At 35.7% G+C, this 21,702-nt stretch overlaps 1 protein-coding gene across 5 annotated transcripts in view; it reads right to left on the minus strand.

Annotated features, from left to right (window-relative positions):
* Positions 1-17,829, minus strand: part of LOC134540495 (uncharacterized) — a 28,111-nt gene extending 10,282 nt beyond the window's left edge. For 2 of the 5 annotated variants that reach the window (XM_063383309.1, XM_063383307.1), the window contains exons 1-2: positions 17,719-17,829; positions 14,236-14,461 (exon numbers count right to left, since the gene is read on the minus strand). In XM_063383309.1, coding sequence (XP_063239379.1) covers positions 14,236-14,414 — 179 coding nt within the window. In that variant the 5' untranslated portion in view covers positions 14,415-14,461; positions 17,719-17,829. Of the gene's footprint in view, positions 1-14,235; positions 14,528-17,718 lie in introns of all 5 variants that reach the window. The other 3 variants (XM_063383308.1, XM_063383310.1, XM_063383306.1) reach the window with 3 other exon arrangements.
* Between the last annotated feature and the right edge of the window lie 3,873 nt (positions 17,830-21,702).

Consider the following 21,702-nt stretch of genomic DNA (forward strand, 5'->3'; position numbering starts at 1 on the left):
TATCAGACCACTAGCATTCGATTTATGCACATACAGTAGGACACCAACATATCCATCAACACAAGTCCATTCTACATTAAGCTCCTCACTTATTTTCATCAGTCTACACTCAGCACACAAAAACTAAATGAAGTCAATTAACAACCTAGTATTTATATACATCCAGTCATTTAACAGCATACCGATGGCTAGTTAAATAATATTGACAGTGACCATGTTAGCTAAGTTTAAATTTATATAGGACCAGGGACCCATTGAACCTTCAGAACCGAGCTACACATACTCAGTGCTGGATGCAAGTTAATACTACACTCATTTGCCATCACCCATTTTCCATAATCGACTCTCTATTCGACACCCATTTTACATAATCGAAACACATTTTCCATCATCGACACACAATTCAACACTCATTTTCCATCACCAACACACAATTCAACACTCATTTTCCATCATCGAAACTCAATTCGCCACTCATTTTCCGTCATCGACACTCAATTCAACACTCATTTTCCGTCATCGACACTCAATTCAACACTCATTTTCCGTCATCGACACTCAATTCTACATACTCTTTCCTTCTTCAACACTCATTTTCCTTCATCTACATAAAATAAAATGTAAACTTTCCAACACCCACACACACACACATAGATATTAAAATAGTCATCCGCAACTCAATTCTTTAATGTAGAAAACACATGAACTTTATTAGGACATGAATAACGACACATTTTAATATAAATTTTTAAAATTATATTTATATCAAAAATACAAAAGTATAAAATTTCATCAGTCAATACACATTACTAACTTATTATATATACCCTGAAATTCTAAGTTCATCAAGAATAGTCCACGTTTCTTTGATAACTGATACAATTTCGTCATCTTGCGAAACAAGTAAAAGTCGCAACCTGTTGGTTAACACGTTCGGGTCTTTCCACGATATATAATCAATTTCACTTGATGCCACCATCTTCTTCGAATGTTTGCTGAACATATTCTGAAAATCGTTGTAATAATGATTATGATGATTTGTATCATCATCATCGGTGCTGTTCACATCTTTATCAAACACACTGACATCTTCATCTTGCATATCCCAGTATTTCGAATTTTTTGACATTGGAGTACCATCCTTGGTATCAAGCTTACTTGCTAATTTTCCAAAAAAATATTCCAAAGTCCGTAGAAGTCTACTATAAGACGACTTGTCACTTTTTCTGGAGATGTTACTTTCATTATCTTCTACCTTACTTATATCTTCAACACCAGTTAAGCTATTTCCTTCCTCAAGACCTGGAGATATTTTAACACAATCGCTTTTAAGACTATGTAGATCAATTTCATTGTAAGACATACTGTCCCCGAGCATAGCATCTCCATCTACGTACTTTATCTCCTGCGCGAGCTTGGCTTTACAAGTTTTATCGTGTCTTTTTAAATTCTCTCTTCGTGTCAACCGTCTTCCACACTTGCCACAAATTAGTATTTGACGGTATGGGCTTTTAACACATTCGTTCTTTTCATGTCTACGAGCATTATAGATGTTATCAAAGTATTTGCTACAGTATGTACAATGTCCTCCAGATCGAGATCGATATTTGTGTATCGTACCTTCACTAGTCTGTACGTACACCATAATGGTTGAATAGCAACTAAAGGTATTTTTTAGGTACTTCGTATTTTCATGTATGAAAATTCATCAATTATTTACGAAAAAAGATTTTTTTTCTCATTTTGAAGAAAAAATCATGTTCCACATAGTTTTACTACCCACCTTCATATTTCCTCATATGTTATGTTGTAAAAGCAACCAAAGTTGGTTGTAGGTTATGGAATGCTCACTCACGATCTCTTGAAAAAGGTGTACCTCCCTAGATCTCAAGAGGAAGAACATTGACCTTATTTAAAAATTAGTGAATAATATCATGGTCTAGCAAGAATCACAAGATAATCTATTCTCATATTAGCAACCATCATGTATCAGTTGTCTGTATAAGCAGTCAATGTTTTGTGTGGGATGCAGGATGCTCCCTTACGATCGCAACAGAAGGAGGGCTTCGCTAGAACACAAGGGGAAGGGAAATCTTCGTGTGTGATAGCGTTTCTCAGTTTTTTCATGACGTATTAATCGTCTGATTAATGAACTTTTGTTTTTGCCTGATTTCCACTTGTTAAAATTCTTTTTTAAGTGTTGATTTTATAATATGACTTCGTAAATTTATACGAAACTCTGAATATAATTACCTGTCTTAGACACCAAGAACAATACAGTTTGTCCTTCATGTTAATGCTTATCAGCTGTCTCAAAGCATATTATTTGTCTGAGTAAGGTTATTATTTTTTAAATCCAGCTGATAAAAATATTGTAAGTGGTGATTTATTGACAGAATTTCACTAATTAAATGTAACTCTGAATAGAAATGACATGACTCATTAAGTAAAAAATTCTTCATGCAGAGATAGATTTCTCACAAATAATCAGGAGCACTCGGAGAAAACCATCAGATGTCTAGCCAGGAATAATCAGAAACACTTGGAGAAAGCCATAAATATATTAACAAGAATAATCAGAAGCACTCGGAGAAAACCATAAGATGTCTAGTCAGGTATAATCTGGAGCACACGGAGAAAACCATCATAATATTGTCAAGAATAATCGGAAGCACACGGAGAAAAACACCATAATATTGACAAGAATAATCGGAAGCACACCGAGAAAACCGCCACAAGTTTTCTTTCATATCATAAAATTTCAGGAAAAAATAATAAATAAAAATTAATTAATAAAAAATTAAAAATAAAATACAAAAAATACATAAAATTCTGGCTTGTACTAGAACTATATCTTTGCTCAACAATGAGAAGTTCACAAGCTAGCAGAATCTGTTTATGTATTTTATTTTTAATTTTTTATTAATTAATTTTTATTTATTATTTTTTCCTGAAATTTTATGATATGAAAGAAAACTTGTGGCGGTTTTCTCCGTGTGCTTCCGATTATTCTTGTCAATATTATGGTGTTTTTCTCCGTGTGCTTCCGATTATTCTTGACAATATTATGGTGGTTTTCTCCGTGTGCTCCAGATTATACCTGACTAGACATCTTATGGTTTTCTCCGAGTGCTTCTGATTATTCTTGTTAATATATTTATGGCTTTCTCCAAGTGTTTCTGATTATTCCTGGCTAGACATCTGATGGTTTTCTCCGAGTGCTCCTGATTATTTGTGAGAAATCTATCTCTGCATGAAGAATTTTTTACTTAATGAGTCATGTCATTTCTATTCAGAGTTACATTTAATTAGTGAAATTCTGTCAATAAATCACCACTTACAATATTTTTATCAGCTGGATTTAAAAAATAATAACCTTACTCAGACAAATAATATGCTTTGAGACAGCTGATAAGCATTAACATGAAGGACAAACTGTATTGTTCTTGGTGTCTAAGACAGGTAATTTTATTCAGAGTTTCGTATAAATTTACGAATTCATATTATCAAATCAACACTTAAAAACGAATTTTAACAGGTGGAAATCAGGCAAAAACAAAAGTTCATTAATCAGACGATTACTACGTCATGAAAAAACTGAGAAACGCTATCACACACGAAGATTTCCCTTCCCCTTGTGTTCTAGCGAAGCCCTCCTTCTGTTGCGATCGTAAGGGAGCATCCTGCATCCCACACAAAACATTGACTGCTTATACAGACAACTGATACATGATGGTTGCTAATATGAGAATAGATTATCTTGTGATTCTTGCTAGACCATGATATTATACACTAATTTTTAAATAAGGTCAATGTTCTTCCTCTTGAGATCTAGGGAGGTACACCTTTTTCAAGAGATCGTGAGTGAGCATTCCATAACCTACAACCAACTTTGGTTGCTTTTACAACATAACATATGAGGAAATATGAAGGTGGGTAGTAAAACTACGTGGAACATGATTTTTTCTTCAAAATGAGAAAAAAAATCTTTTTTCGTAAATAATTGATGAATTTTCATACATGAAAATACGAAGTACCTAAAAAATACCTTTAGTTGCTATTCAACCATTATGGAGTACGTACAGACTAGTGAAGGTACGATACACAAATATCGATCTCGATCTGGAGGACATTGTACATACTGTAGCAAATACTTTGATAACATCTATAATGCTCGTAGACATGAAAAGAACGAATGTGTTAAAAGCCCATACCGTCAAATACTAATTTGTGGCAAGTGTGGAAGACGGTTGACACGAAGAGAGAATTAAAAAAGACACGATAAAACTTGTAAAGCCAAGCTCGCGCAGGAGATAAAGTACGTAGATGGAGATGCTATGCTCGGGGACAGTATGTCTTACAATGAAATTGATCTACATAGTCTTAAAAGCGATTGTGTTAAAATATCTCCAGGTCTTGAGGAAGGAAATAGCTTAACTGGTGTTGAAGATATAAGTAAGGTAGAAGATAATGAAAGTAACATCTCCAGAAAAAGTGACAAGTCGTCTTATAGTAGACTTCTACGGACTTTGGAATATTTTTTTGGAAAATTAGCAAGTAAGCTTGATACCAAGGATGGTACTCCAATGTCAAAAAATTCGAAATACTGGGATATGCAAGATGAAGATGTCAGTGTGTTTGATAAAGATGTGAACAGCACCGATGATGATGATACAAATCATCATAATCATTATTACAACGATTTTCAGAATATGTTCAGCAAACATTCGAAGAAGATGGTGGCATCAAGTGAAATTGATTATATATCGTGGAAAGACCCGAACGTGTTAACCAACAGGTTGCGACTTTTACTTGTTTCGCAAGATGACGAAATTGTATCAGTTATCAAAGAAACGTGGACTATTCTTGATGAACTTAGAATTTCAGGGTATATATAATAAGTTAGTAATGTGTATTGACTGATGAAATTTTATACTTTTGTATTTTTGATATAAATATAATTTTAAAAATTTATATTAAAATGTGTCGTTATTCATGTCCTAATAAAGTTCATGTGTTTTCTACATTAAAGAATTGAGTTGCGGATGACTATTTTAATATCTATGTGTGTGTGTGTGGGTGTTGGAAAGTTTACATTTTATTTTATGTAGATGAAGGAAAATGAGTGTTGAAGAAGGAAAGAGTATGTAGAATTGAGTGTCGATGACGGAAAATGAGTGTTGAATTGAGTGTCGATGACGGAAAATGAGTGTTGAATTGAGTGTCGATGACGGAAAATGAGTGGCGAATTGAGTTTCGATGATGGAAAATGAGTGTTGAATTGTGTGTTGGTGATGGAAAATGAGTGTTGAATTGTGTGTCGATGATGGAAAATGTGTTTCGATTATGTAAAATGGGTGTCGAATAGAGAGTCGATTATGGAAAATGGGTGATGGCAAATGAGTGTAGTATTAACTTGCATCCAGCACTGAGTATGTGTAGCTCGGTTCTGAAGGTTCAATGGGTCCCTGGTCCTATATAAATTTAAACTTAGCTAACATGGTCACTGTCAATATTATTTAACTAGCCATCGGTATGCTGTTAAATGACTGGATGTATATAAATACTAGGTTGTTAATTGACTTCATTTAGTTTTTGTGTGCTGAGTGTAGACTGATGAAAATAAGTGAGGAGCTTAATGTAGAATGGACTTGTGTTGATGGATATGTTGGTGTCCTACTGTATGTGCATAAATCGAATGCTAGTGGTCTGATAATATGTTGGGTTATTTACGAAGATATTTATCGATGTGTGCTATGAAAAGCATAAAAGTGTATAGTAAACTTATAGAGTAGGACTCTTGTTTCGGAGACTTTTGTCATAAGGCTTAACAAGGATCGACTCTGAAGGCTTTGAAGATGTATGGTACTGGACATGTCTTGTCTGTAGCTATATCAACACTGAAGGACTCCTGAACTGTAGATGAGAGGTACAAAAATAATTGACTTTGGACCCAGCCCGGTATCGTATAAATTATTTTAGAAATGTGTTGTAGACATTTGGAGTCAGTTGGAGGTTATGTGTAGCTGTACATAATAAAATTTAAATTTGAGTAGTTGAAACTATGTTTGGTTTCTGAAAGTTCCATTGTTCAGAGACTCTTAATCCTTCTAGTAAGTCTAAATGAACCGTGTATGTAGGATGAGAGATTAGTTGTTTCAATATATAATTTAAACTTTTATTTCTTGAAATTCCTAATTTTTTTTAGTAATAACATTGGATGATGTATTGACTCGAGTATTATAGTAAATGGTTCTTGATTTGACTAGCGTATTATTCCAACCGGTGCATGTATATAAGCGAGTCCTAGACAGCAGGTCGCTCAGTTTGTTACTGGTGACGACGACGGTGTAAGGATCACCTAGTTTGATTCTTCTGGTGCATAAGACGCGTAATTACCTGTTCTTGTGAACTCGATGGCATCTTTACCATCTAAAACGACGAACTTGATGGATGTTGTACCATCGACTACGGGAACCCTGACGTCAGCTATGGCGGAGAAGGTGCAGATCCCGTCGGCAACGACGACGACGTCATCACAAGAGGAGACTTCAACAGTCGTGATACCGTCAGCAGGAGAGACTTTAATGCTGGTGGTGCTGGCTACACAGGAAAACTCTACGAACTTCGTTTCGTCCTCGATGGAAACTTCAATGACTGGTGATTCAAGAACGACTAACGAACATCGGTGCTGTTACTGTGACAAAAGTTTTAAATACCGTCAACATGCAAGAAGACATGAAAATCATGTCTGTAGAAGAAACGCTAATCGTGTGACATTTCCGTGTGACCCATGTGGTGTACATTTCACAAACAAAAGTAATTTGATTAGGCATTGTAAAAGCAAAGTTCATTTGCAAGTTGAACATCGAGGAAGCGATGATAATTGCGATGAATATCTGTATCAGTGCCGCTACTGTGGTAAACGATTTGAGCGACTACGAAGTACACGCATCCATGAAAAGCATGGATGCAGAAGAAATCTTGACCGTGTAAAATTTCTGTGTGAGAAGTGCGGTGTACAGGTTACACGAAAATTTTACTTGAAAAAACATTATAAATTTTGTAAAGATGGGTTTCTAGCATCATCTCTGGTCCTCTAAGGTGTTACACTCCTGATCTGATGTATCGTGATCTGTATGAATTAGTAGTATTTTGTCACTCTTAAAACGAAATATAATAATTTATTTTAATAGAAATGAATGTTGCAAGGACTGAGAAAATGTATACGATATATATATACATACAGTGTCAGATTTTATTGTGTTTGCATGTACAATTTAAAATAAATTATTGAATTAAAGAATTTTTTTATTAATTTTTCTTAACCTACATCGTTTATCTTAATGTAGTAAACTACATGTGGCACGTAATTTAGGTCGGATTTGTAATGTCCGTTTTGTCTTGTTTGTGAGTATTATTTTGTTTACCAATAATGCTGAAGACAGTTTTTTTTTGCTAAAATTAGTTCAGTCTGAGTATGCCATCTGCATTCTTAAGATTTTTATGGGAGATGTTTTGGTAAAGTGCTGGTACAGGTAATACCGCAACATTAGAGCAAATCTGATAGGAACTTGATTTATTATTTCTAAAATAATAATTTATTACTCTCCCGAAATAAACATAACATACTTGTGGGAAATCTATGGTCTTAAATCGTAACCTGTCATATATTATTGTACACTACAGAGGTGATATTAAAAAATTGAATAATGTTAATCAATTGCGTACACTTCGAAGTAATCTGGTGCACTGGCTGGGCTGTAACAGTAAGATTCTGGATACTTGGTAAGCGATTATTCGTCCGAATTACTCACACATTCGTACTGATTATGTACTAACATGAATTTAGGGTTCACGAAAAAATGTATACTAGCCGGGGTCATGATTAAAAATATTTTGCCGCTTATAATTATCAGAGTATTGAGTATGGTATGTAAAGTTCGACTCCTCTCGTATATGTGCTACACATTTATTTTTGTAGGTAGCAAGATATACATTCGTAGGCTGATTTTCTGCTCTGGTTCGGTGATGTATACTTTGAAGTGGTTCCAGCAAGTACTTTACGTATGCTGGATTATGATTTCACTGGAGTTTTACGTGTACTGAGTTGGAAGGCTAGTGATGTGATGTATGCATGTCTTGAGCAAAACATATGAGTGTCGCAGCATTCTGCTAGCTTGCAATTCCCGCGCGAGGGGTCAATGTTCATTTGCAGGTGATGGTAGGCGTGTCTCGATCGAGAAGTCTCTGCCTCTATCCTTGAGAATTTTTTTTTAGGTTAACGTGCTTGAATTTATGTACTTTTGACTAGTCGTACGTGAATAAGTTTAAATTCGTATGCATTGGAACATATTTTTCTACATGAGGTAATAAAAATACATAGATGCTACATTGACTGAGATAGGTATCGAACACATGGTTCTTACCCTATGAGTGACTAGCACTTGTTTGACCTATCTCCACTAACCCTCGTTTACTTTGTGATATAGATGGGACATGGCTGATTTCAGACAGATTATGGTTAAAATGTCTTGGACAAAGTGTCCTTTGTAGAAATTACTATGTGTGGTAATTATTTTAGTCGAAGTGGTAATTTAATAAAACACGTAAAAATAGCGTGAAGGTTTTTCTAATGTGTAAACAAATTAATGATAGGATGAATTTGTATGTAGAAATGGTGGTATACTACATCTCTTGAAGAACACTGCATGGTATATATAATGAAAGACTCTTGGGCTCAAGAAACTATACCTACTATAGGTGGAAAGGATGATACGGTTTCCAAGAATAAATGAAAGGAACTTTGATGATTTTTTTTTCTATATACTACAATTATTTAATTGAGTTTGTGATAATGGGTTGAAGGATTAAATAATAAAACTGGACTCATAGGCTTTTACAGAAAATGAGAATGGAGCTCACAAGATCATAGATTGTGGTAAATCACTGACAACTGAAATGTGGAAACGATATCATAAAATGAGTTATATTGATGCAGCTCATGACAATATTGATGACAGCTATGATGATGATTTACATCTGTGATAGTGACACGGACGCGGAGATTTAAAGACAAATAATATTATGAATATAGAAAAGATGGAAGCCTTAGCACGCCGATCGTGACGAGAAACAAATATTGAAGGATGTTGATGGTATCGGGAAGACTGAAACTAATGAAGGTATCAACACTGTGAAAAGTGAGAATACATTCAAGCCTATATTTAGCAGATCCTCCATACTTTGTATAAATGGTGGACTCCTGAAAAGGAAGCATACAGGCGATGAAGACACTTCGACATCAACGATATTGAGTTCTTGCAGTAATCTGGGTGAAGACGTTGTCTTCTACGGTGATTGCTACAGTGACTCTGAGGCTGTTTACAAAGGCATAGACTGTGATGCAGAACCTAAAGCTGACAAGATCGAAGAATGTGGTGGTGTCCTGAGACCGAAGCGATGGAAACGTCGTGTTATAATAAATAAATCTGATCAAGCTTGTGATGATCGCTGGCTGGATGATGAAAGTAACCCTGAGGATGGTGTTAAAACGGAAGACACCAGAGATCATAATATTTATAATAAACAAGCAATGAAGATGGTGGCAGAAGAGATTGATTCCACATCATGGAAAGATCCAAAAATATTGGTTGACCGGCTAAGACTGATGGTGGCATCTGTTCATAGAGGAAACTACTTGCATATTGTGGAAGTATCGCCCATACTGTAAGAACTTCGGAACGCTGGCTACATACAATAATCATTTGATTAACTGTCATGTGTGTACTAATGAAAAATAAAATGAATTATTTATATTTAAAAAAAGTATGATTTATTTCTTGTATCCTGATTTCCAAATAAGCCTGTGTTTCCGCTACTGTATGTGTGATCATTCCGTTTCCTGTGTGTACTGTGTGTACGTTCCGATTTCCTGTGTGTACATTCCGTTTTCCTGTGTGTACATTTCGTTTTCCTGTTTGTACATTTCGTTTTCCTGTTTGTACATTTCGTTTTCCTGTTTGTACATTTCGTTTTCCTGTTTGTACATTTCGTTTTCCTGTTTGTACATTTCGTTTTCCTGTTTGTACATTTCGTTTTCCTGTTTGTACATTTCGTTTTCCTGTGTGTACATTTCGTTTTCCTGTGTGTACATTTCGTTTTCCTGTTTGTACATTTCGTTTTCCTGTTTGTACATTTCGTTTTCCTGTTTGTACTTTTCGTTTTCCTGTGTGTACTTTTCGTTTTCCTGTGTGTACATTACGTTTTCCTGTGTGTACATTACGTTTTCCTGTGTGTACTGTGTGTACATTGCGTGTTGGAGCCGAGTAGACTTGTATCCATGTAGCTTCATAGACATTTAGTTTCGTAGCCATGCGGTCTTTTAGTCATGCAGTCTCTCAGCCATGTTTAACTCGGAACCAGCTAGATCCTTTTAGACTCGTAGCCTTGTAGCCTCGTAGTCTCTTAGACTCGTAGCATTGTGGCCCAATATCATTGGAGCTGTTGAAAGAAAAGGTAGTTGGGGCATTTGGAGCTGTTGGAGCCATTTGGAGGCTGTTGGAGCATTTGGAGGCTGTTGGAGCATTTGGAGCTGCTGGAGCATTTGGAGCTAAGAAGTAGTCGTTGCACGTCTATGCAAAGCTAAATGTTTATAAGTTTGCTGGCTTTCGCAAGTGATTCTGTAGTAGGATAGAAATTGTGTAATAAATATTATGTTTGTAAACGACTTTGTGGTGTTTTATTTCTCGAACCTTACGCTTTTCTGGTATTTAAATTAAATTTATTTTAGCTTCGTCCAGGATCGTGCCAAGGACCTTAGTCGATCCAATAAATCATTATATGGATTACAAATTTATTTAATGAATTTTGAACTTTTTCCCTAATCTCTAGCATTAAAATTACAAATTTTTTCCAATATGGTGGTCTTGACGTCTGATAGGATGATGGTAGTAGAGGATTTAGAGTCTCTTTAAGAATGTTGAACGTGGTTTATTGAAATTATTATTTTTTCATAAAATTAAACATTATTGCAACGATCGAGGATCGAACCAAGTACTGGAGCGGATCGAATCGATATTTAAATTAATATGTGATTTATTTAATGAATTTTGGAATTTTGTACCGAATTTCTAGCTAAATAATTACGGATTTTCAAGATGGCGACCGAATTTCAAGATGGCGGGTGCTTCTGTAATAAATTATTACTGCACTGTAGTGGGTTAGAATGAAATTATCCAGATGGAAATGTACTCTATAATATGAGTACACACACAAGATGACGTACTCCAGCAGGTGGTAGCTCCTGGTAGCATCTACTGAACATTAAATGTCGGGTCCATGATGGTCGACAAGGACAAAGTCAAACTTCAAAGTCAAGGTCAAATTTCAAGGTGAAGGTTACATTTCAAAGTCAAGGTCAAATTTCAAAGTCAAGGTCAAATTTCAAGGTCAAGGTCAAATTTCCAGGTCGAGGTCAAATTTCAAGGTCAAGGTCAAATTTCAAGGTCAAGGTCAAATTTCAAGGTCAAGGTCAAATTTCAAGGTTAAGGTCAAATTTCAAGGTCAAGGTCAAATTTCAAGGTCAAGGTCAAAGTTCAAGGTCAAGGTCAAAGTTCAAGGTCAAGGTCAAAGTTCAATGTCAAGGTCAAATTTAAAGGTCACGGTCAAATTTCAAGGTCAGGGTAATATTTCAAGGTCAAGGTCAAATTTTAAGTTCAAGGTCAAAGGTCAAGGTCTATGGTGTGGTGACCAGGTAATTATACTAACATGGTATCGGCACACTCTAGCCGACGAAAACAAGATGGTGGTCTCCAGCGTATGAAGACAAGATGGTGGACATGACGTTATATCAGCTGACGATGTATGAACCTTGGTATTGGTGACTGTAGATCGGTCTGTAGGTGGCTTTTGTGGAGGAAGGATCTGATGTTTTTTTTTTACCCTCACCGGTTTCGAACCAAGAACGGGAATCGATATAATCAATCATTATATTTATTGTCAATTTATTTAATGAATTTTGAACTTTTTCCCGCATCTCTAGCATAAAAATTATGGATTTTCAAGATGGCGGCCAAATGACAAGATGGTAGGTCTGTCTCGAACAGGTGGTGCTGTTATTACTTTAAATTAAAAAAAATTACAAGTCCAAATATGCATGTTATTTTTATATATACCTTATTTAATCTTCGGTCTGGTAAATGTCTCGATGGCCGAGCGGTTAAAGGCGTATGTTTTCCAACCTAGAGATCAGAGCTGCGATGGTTCGAATCACAGTGTTTCCAATATATTTTTCATAAAAAATTAAATTTAAAATGTCGATAAGGTCCATAATAGCTATGGTAGGTAATGGAACATCGACCTTATGTGATGAGACAGAGCGACGCTGGCGCTATCTAGGAACAAACAACAGAAACAAAGTCGACGGTATCCAAGATGGCGGCCCTCAGTGGAACAGAAAAAAGTCAAGAGCGACGCTGGTGCTATCTAGGAACAAACAACAGAAACAAAGTCGACGGTTCAAGATGGCGGCCCCCAGTGGAACAGAAAAAAATCAAGAGCGATGCTGGCGCTATCTAGGAACAAACAACAGAAACAGAGTCGTCGGTATCTAAGATGGCGGCCTCCAGTGGAACAGAAAAAAAATTCGTTAAAATCGGATAATAAATAAAAAAGTTAAAGATGGCGACCGTAACGAAAATTGCAACGGTTACGTCATCATTCAAAATGGCGGAAAACACATCGCAGGAATTTTCGAGAACACACAATGACGTCATCCAAAATGGCGGATCCAAGATGGCGGATCCAAAATGGCCGCCGTGATCTACTTGTCCCGTTACGATGTGTCCCGTTACGCTGTGTCCCGTTACGCTCATCCAAGATGGCCGCCGTGACGTCAGAGATGGACGTGACGTCAGAGATGTGGCTCGGCTCTCGGCTCCACACCCTGAACCCTGATCCAGTAGCCCCCAATATATACTACTTATTTATGCTAGTTATGTTACTCACAGACTCCTTTAGGCTAAGCCAGCTTGTACGAGAGGTGTTAAGATTATTGAAGCTCAACGTTTTTACATATTGTTTTCTCATGCCATGACAGTGTGTGAATTTAAAGCCCTTAATAAAATGTTACGTTGTTTTTAAAGTTTCAGCATATTTACTCTGCCAGTCCCTTTTCCATCTTGTTCCTCAGACCTGTTTTTAACTTGTCAGGACAAAGTTAACGAATCCATTTATGCAACATAACATCTGACCACAAAATGGTTTTCTGACACATATGTAATTATCACTCAGTAAATAACACTATTATTTTGCTAACGCCCGAATAGCACCAAGGTTGTCCAATAAGTGTTTGCTTGTAAACAACTTATGCCAACTTGTTTATTTTTTTCTCTTTATTAAATTCATAGTTGTTAGAACTTTTAGAAATAATCGCTGAAATTTCTTCGAGTTTAAAGCAGTGTTCTTTTTGAGATAGGTAACTTAAAACGCAATCCATGCAATTAATGCTACATTACAGACTTACAGAACTTGTATAAATGAAACTAGTTCATATCAGGCAGTATTAATGCCGGCAGGTTTTTAGACTGTATTTATTTTTTCCCCACCGCTTCGACCAAGGGCGTTGTCAGTCGATTGCCTAGGGGGGGAGGGGGGTGTCAAGTTGTGGGAAAAGTGTGTATTTTTTTTCCATTTGGCTACATTTTTTGAATCTCCAGGGCTCTAGGAGGGATAACTGACGCCCCTACCCTCCCCCCTGGTGACTCCCTTGGCTTCGAACCCATCCTACGCGTGCAGCAAAATGGACACGGCTGGTTGTTGTTACACCCGCCTCACCAGTGACCTCGGCGCCGTGCTCAGGTTTGGAGTGCAGGAGTGTACAATGATTTACCGAGCATCATCTGGAGGCGGTGCAGGAGTGTACAATGATTTACCGAGCGTCATCTGGAGGCGGGGCAGGAGTGTACAATGATTTACCGAGCATCATCTGGAGGTGGGGCAGGAGTGTACAATGTTTTACCGAGCGTCATCTGGAGGCGGTGCAGGAGTGTACAATGATTTACCGAGCGTCATCTGGAGGTGGGGCAGGAGTGTACAATGATTTACCGAGCGTCATCTGGAGGCGGGGCAGGAGTGTACAATGGTTTACCGAGCGTCATCTGGAGGCGGGGCAGGAGTGTACAATGGTTTACCGATCGTCATCTGGAGGCGGGGCAGGAGTGTACAATGGTTTACCGATCGTCATCTGGAGGCGGGGCAGCCACTCCCTGGGGGCGGAGTCGGCACGCCCTCCAGCACGACCTCAGCGCGTGTGCAGCCAGCAGGGCCGCCGCGAACAGCGCGCTCGCTACCGTGACAAGGACCTGTGCGGACCTGCGCGGGCCGGCGACCAGGACCTCGTAGTCGCCGTTCATCACCGGCAGGAGGCGCGCGTGTGGCGTCCAAGATACTCCCGGTCCCGCTGCACGTATTCCGGAGCACGTCCCGGTGTCACAACATCAGGAGAATCACACTGCGGAATTTTCTCCTGCAACGTATATAATAGCCGGAGCTGGGACAAGCTTCAGGCTGAGGATTGAGGATTGTCGACACAATCTTGGATTGTGACGTCACGGCGGCCATCTTGAATTACCGTGACCTTGACCTTTGACCGTGACCCCGGCGGCCATTTTAGACAGCCAAATTAAGCCTTTTTTATAAATTTTTATTTTTTTCAAATTTTTTGTTAATAAATAAAAAAGGTAAAGATAGCGGGCGTAACGAAAAGTGCAACGGCAAATTTCAAAATGGCGGCGATGACGTCATACAACAAAATGGCACCCAAATCCAAAATGGCGGTCTAAAATGGACGCCGGAGTCAAGGTCAAAGGTCAAGGTCACGGTCATCCTATATGGCCGCCGTGACGTCACAATCCAAGATTGTGTCGACAATCTTCAATCCTGTCCCAGCTCCGGCTATTATATACTACTCATAAGACCATCACTTTAATTTAACTGAAGTTTTTTAGCAAATATTTTTAGTATAATTATCACCGTTAAAAGTAATAAATACCCTTTAGTGAAATGAAAACAAGAAAGTTTATTTTTGTTGTTTTTTTTGTATTAAATGTTGATAATAAACGGAACGTCAAATACAAATTTTGACAACTATCAACTGCTCTGTATTGAATTAGCAATAAATCACTAAAAGTTTATATAAGAATTTTTTTTAATTTATTGTTTTACATCCACGCACTGCGAAAATAATAGATTAATTAAAATACAGCATCCCACTTTTCACCTTCAATCAGAAATATGTATATATATATATATATATATATATATATATATATATATATATATATATATATTTTTTTTTTTCGAGTTTTTGGGCTCAGAGTAAGTTCAGACATACTAGGTGCTGAATGGATGGTATTTTTGATATGATCATTGTGGGAGTATTTTTCAAGTAATAAGCTATAAGCCGTGGCCTATCTATGGTGTCATCTAGCATAGTGGCATCTAGCATAGTGAAACTTATACGACGACATTTTATTCTGCCTGCAAGTTTCCCACGAATATTACAAAATCTAAATCTAGAATCACATTATGAAAAAAAAAAAAATCTTGGAAACTATGATGCAAGAATATTATTAGATTTTCATGTAATACATATGTTTGACAAATCTTCTCCCAAAATGTCATTGATTCCATGGGTTTAAAACATCGGCCTCTGCGATATAGAAAAAGTGATACATCAACAAACTAGATTATTTTTTGTTGCAGTGAATTTAGTTACTCATGTTTGTTGTTATACTGTGTGGAGTGGATGTACCTAGTTTGGTCATTTGAGACACGCTGACGGTTTAATATGCTTTAATAAAACACATGTAGGAACATTGGGTATATTAAAAATTAATGTTTATAATTTTTTCTTCCTTTCACCAGTCACACATTTTTTAATCGAATTACGTTCTGAATTTAAAAAATGTGTTATTATCTCAAAGTATTGCGAGTGTATCCGCAGTTAAATAGTTGCTTATAAAACAAATTTCCAATTAATTTAAAAGTCAGCCACTCCAGCAGGAGGGAGAGTTCAATGTAAAAACCTGTTACATAGAAGATACAAGGGTATGCAGTAAAATTAAGCAGATGTCCTTACAAACTCGCATGGAAAAATTGTAAGAATTATCACGATAATCAGCATGCATGTTTAGCATTTTGTATGATTTTGAGATATTTCCAGCACAGATTTGTTTCAGCCTTATGCAAAAACATGTAGTCTAAAAGATATAATGCTCGTATGGTTTTACAACAAAAAGCGAATTCACATTAAGAGTTGTGGCTTAATGTGGTTAATGGTTAAGTATAATATGTTAACACACACACTTAGATTCACGTAAAGTTTAAAATTATTTAGGTATAATTTATACAATGACATTGATAACTCAGTGAAATTATTTTGGAAAAACATAACATTAGTCACATCGATGCATGCTTTCGTTTTTAGTAAGGCTGAAAACTAGTTTGATTAGGCAAAGACTTAGGTCTGAGACGCACTTAACTTCTGACTACCCTCCCCCGCATCAATGCTCTGTAGCTGTAAGTTAGTTTATGGGAAAAATTTTGTGTCAGTTTCGTGTTTTAAACACATTGGGAAATGAGGGAATATATACAGTATACTACACACATGCAATATCAAGCCTTAGATCGTATTCAGCAAGCAAAACCAAAATAAATTTGAATTGTATCATAAATAATTTATGATATATTCAGTAAACAAAAACAAATTTCATTGGAAATGCTATAAAATATGATTTAATGGTCTAAAGCTGTATACGATAAAAACAATACTTTTCCATAAACACCAATTTTATTTTAATATTTAACCCTTTAAAAGCAGTCAAATTTCATGTTCTACCAAAGATTAACTGTTAACAAAATACTTTTCTACCAAGTACCATAAGTCAAAACACTAGGGTCGTATTATAACAGGCTAAGAACACTTTAAAACGACTAGCATAAAAAACGTATAATTTCGAAAGGTCATAATTAATAAATATGATCATGGAACCATTTCTACTTAAATTATCAAGAGCCAAATTACCAAGACATAACGATTTAATTTATTTGAAATAAATTTGAGATACCATACTATAATTGTTATTTATTAATAGTTTACTATTATAAACTCCATTATCAGAGTAATTATTGTTGTGATTGATATAATGTGAAGCTGTGAGTTTTGTCTGTGAACCAATATTAAAAAATATTTTCTAATGAGATCATCAAATACTATTCCAATCTTATAATTAACGAAGACAGCAAGTGATATTAACAGTTTATTGACTGGTGGCATTAATAGTTCATTATGATGCATATAGTACGTTAGTATTACATTGTAGAATATATCCCTTCTGAAGGAAAAAAAATCAAACAACAAACACCTCAAATGTTTGGGGTAAATTTGAAACTATATAAAGGCATGGAAAAACTATTTTTTCACCGCAAGAAATTATTTAAATGTATATAAATTTACATTTGGTATTGTATTAATAAATGAATTGTTACTACAAAAAGTTTTTTCCATAACAAGAGTCTCTCCTCAAATACAAAACACTTTCAATAAAAACGAACTGTGTAAGTAAATCTGTATTATTTTAAGTTTGAAAACCCTAACTATGGAACCATTTTTTAATCTTTAATGACATTTATTTATAAAAGGATTTATTTACGTACCCCTCCACCAAAAAATGTTGCACCAATGGTATAAGTGTTAACATTTCTAATATTCATAACAAGCAAAACTAGCGTGGAAAAAATTCATCACGGTTTTATCATAGGTTATATAATTATAACAGATAAAAATAATTGGGAATTTATAGTACCCTTTGACTTATCTTATCTAAGCAATGTTGCACATACCATTCGTACCTGGCGCTACCAAATGGAAAAAATAATATATATTCGTTTAAGTCTTTTACTAACTTACTGTAACTGCATAAGATAACAAATATTTGCTGTAGGTGCACAAACAATAATAGATTTTAACTATTCACATCATTAAGTCACATTAAAAAATTATTAATGATGTAAATTTACACTTTAAACTCTAAATACATCATAGAAAAGAGGGAGACATTTATAATTAATCCAAATGTGTATTCCGTTCTTTACATGACCCAAAATGTCTAATGGGATATTCAATAGCTGTTAAACGTTAGTAAAAGAAACTATCAATCAACCATAGAATGAGCGTAATGTTTATAACTTAGAGGTTTTTTTCAGACGGAGTAGCTTCATTAATTTTAAGCAATCTTCAATATTGTTATATTAAGAAAACGAAACTCACCTTTAACTTTTCGTTTAAGGTTTCGTTTAGGAACATAAATATTTTCTGGCAAAAAAAATAGAAAGTTTTCGCAGACGTTTGGTGCACAGTATTGTAATTCACTGCTTACAATGAAATAATAGAAAAACGTTATCTAACGTCCTGTACGCGTTGAGGTTGAAAGGAAATGTAATGCCCACAGCTGTGACGCCCTTAAGCCCACCCCACACGATGTCCATTTTCTGCTATAACATCTGTTATACCCATGGGTATAAAAATGTGCATAAAAGTTTGTATAGCAGAAGAGAAAAAATAATTCTTAACTCCATGCACACGATACCTAGAATGATAACATAAAACCAGCCAACGCAGTTGCCAACCAAAACAAGCTTTTCAGGAAAGATAAATTTGTTGTCAATTTAACAAAATACTGAAAAAAAATAGAAAAAAATATTTTCTTTACGATTAACTTTGGGAAATATTATTTAATAATTTTTGTATCCCAGTGAGATAAAAGAAACACGCATATTTCGCATAATAAACTTAAATCTAAAATGAAGGAGAACCATTTCGCTTTTTCATTTAAGCTAACAGGTGTGGGTTTCTATAAAGCGTTAGTTTTTTTCACATATTTTCTTAAAGCACAAAATGTGTAGTCTAGTAATCTTTTATTTTAAAAAAGTAAAAAAAAAATTACGGAAGTGACAATCACTACAACCACGCACTATATCACCACGATACCGATAATTTAAACTGGAAACTAATATTTGTTTAATGTGGTGTAATGTATTTTCATAGCGAATATTAAAAATTACTATTAATTTATTCTAAGATTATTTTAGTTTACCAAATATGTATATTTGAGGGTAGTTTTACTGTCGTAAAGTTAAATTTGGCTTACCATTACGTTTGTTAAGTCCCCTAATGTTTACAAACGGAACTATACAAGGTTTACCTATATTGCTACACGTGGGTCGGCCATCTTGATGACTTCCGCTCGTGGGTATAGTCTCCCCCATAAGCCCCATGCTTTCGAAGTCACCAAGTGCCAGAGATGCTCCAGTCGATTCTTTCTTGGTTCGGACATTCTCTCAGTAGGTTGCACTGCGATCGGCCACTTACACCAATGGCGAGATATCGAAGTCAGTATTTCTCGACCACACCCTCGGAAATCTTCGGAAACTTTCGGTCGAAAGAAAACGCCTATTTTTAATTACTAGTCGCTGCTGCCACGCAGACACGCCGCGCCGCGCTAGCAGACTGATCATTTCGGATCCTCGCCCATCACACAGCAAGACTTCAGTCAGTCGTCGTACGAAAATGAAGTCGGGTAGTCAAGGGATGTTTTCCCTAATTTTTATCTTAACCAGTAATTAGTCAGTCTGTGTGTCTAGTATAAATGGTTAAACTTTGCTAAATTACCTATTTATCCTTATTATTTATGGAAGCATCCTTGGCAACCGCGCATGTTCGGCGCTTGTCTTCGCCTCGCATCCTGGCGGGATACCTTCCTGAGCGCTACGAGATGCTCCCTGTTTGGTGAGTTTTGACGTGACAACGTCTAATAAATCGATGAACGCCGGCTGCACGCACGAAAAAAGTGTCCCGTTACGCTCATTGTACGCTTGCGCCGCATCTATCTCTCTTCCACTCGATATGACTTTTTCGAGACACATTAAACTTGAAACACTCCCATTAGTTTCCTACTTTTTCTATCATCGTCCTATCCTTAACAGAATAACACATATTGGAAGAAGTTAAATAGCAAACATGTATAAAAGTTATTGTTAAAATAATCTGTTCGTTAAAGTAATAAACATATTTGAATTAATGAGTGCAAATAAAAGTAAATTTATCAATTAAATTGTAGATTTTATTTCACTCCTTCTTTGTATCCATACAAAACAGTGATAATTCAATAAAAATGGTTCAATTTTATTCATAAAAGTATGCAATCATTTCATCAATGTTTTGTTATGACGTCACGTTAAACTATCGTCCGTAAACCGACTTTACAGACAACCAATATTTTTTGCCAACCTTTTTATTTCCCAATCATCACCGTTTTTGGTGGGCATTTTTTTCCAGTTTAAAAACTGTCTGTGAACCAGTTCTGACCATGTTGGATTTGGGCTTGTTCACAGACAGGGTTCCAGAGCCTGGAGCGGGCATGAAGTCCTCAACCTCGTTCCCTTCCTCCGGGACCCAGGATGGCTAAGTCACCCTAGTAGCCCATAATACATCACCTTCGACCAGCCTATTTAAAATCTCCATACCTCCAAATTCTTTGTGATGTCTGCAACGTGACAATTAGATTACTACTTTGAAGAGACTGAACATTCCGAAATTATTACTTACAGGATTTATATAACTCTTAGCACTAAGAATTAAAATTCTGGGATTGTTTATTTTTGACCTTTCATTGTTATTTATTATGTTTAACTATGGCAAAGAAAACTTAATAATAATATTATAATTAGGGCAGGCCCATACATTAAATGTTAAAGTTTTAATTTATTGGCCAACCCAATACATCAAATGTTATGGTTTTGATATATTTGGCAAACCATATATGAAAGTTAAGTTATTTTTTAAACTGTTTACTGAGATCATGTTTTGTTGGTTAATGTTGACTTAATTAAGAGTAAAATAAATATAGAGGCACAGATATGTAGATGCAATCGCATTTTTTTTGTGTTTGAAAGTAAAAGATCTACCAGTCTCCCAAAGTTTTGTTAAGGGTACATTTACGTTACACCCGGAGAAGAATGTGTGACAAACTTAGAGCCACCTACAATACAAGACCCTGCTTTATTTGACCGGGCCGTCCAGGGCGCAATTTTTGTTCTCACTGGATGGTTATGTTTTTTTTTTGTTCTGACAGTAGACATATACCTGAAATAAACCTAGCCAACCATGAAACATAGCCAAAGCTACAAGGTTTAAACACACAGCATGTATTGAAATTTTCCGCGAAGATATGTAAAGTCATATTATAAATAATTCAATGCTACATAGACATGTACATATGTAGTATTCATGCACCTGCTTAGCCCACTGTGAATGTACCTAATTATTTTAATAAGACCAATACAGATTCATGTAATATAATACAAGTCCGAGTTTGTGATATATTTTATAAATAAAATCAATATGTTATTAAATGGCATTCACAAAAGTGCAAGAAAAATTTACTGAGTGTTTTGGACTTGTAAACTTTTATGATTGAAAAAAGAAAATTTATAACTTAATACACATGTAATAACCGTTAACATATATGTTTGCAATTGCCATGTTGTAAAAGGTGTTTTGCTTAAGTAAAAAATGGAAATGTGTTGTGTTCAAATTTACATTTTTCCAACAATAATTTCACTAAAGCCTAAGAAGAAGTA

Source organism: Bacillus rossius, chromosome 16, assembly GCF_032445375.1.
Source record: "Bacillus rossius redtenbacheri isolate Brsri chromosome 16, Brsri_v3, whole genome shotgun sequence".
NCBI lineage: Eukaryota > Metazoa > Arthropoda > Insecta > Phasmatodea > Bacillidae > Bacillus > Bacillus rossius.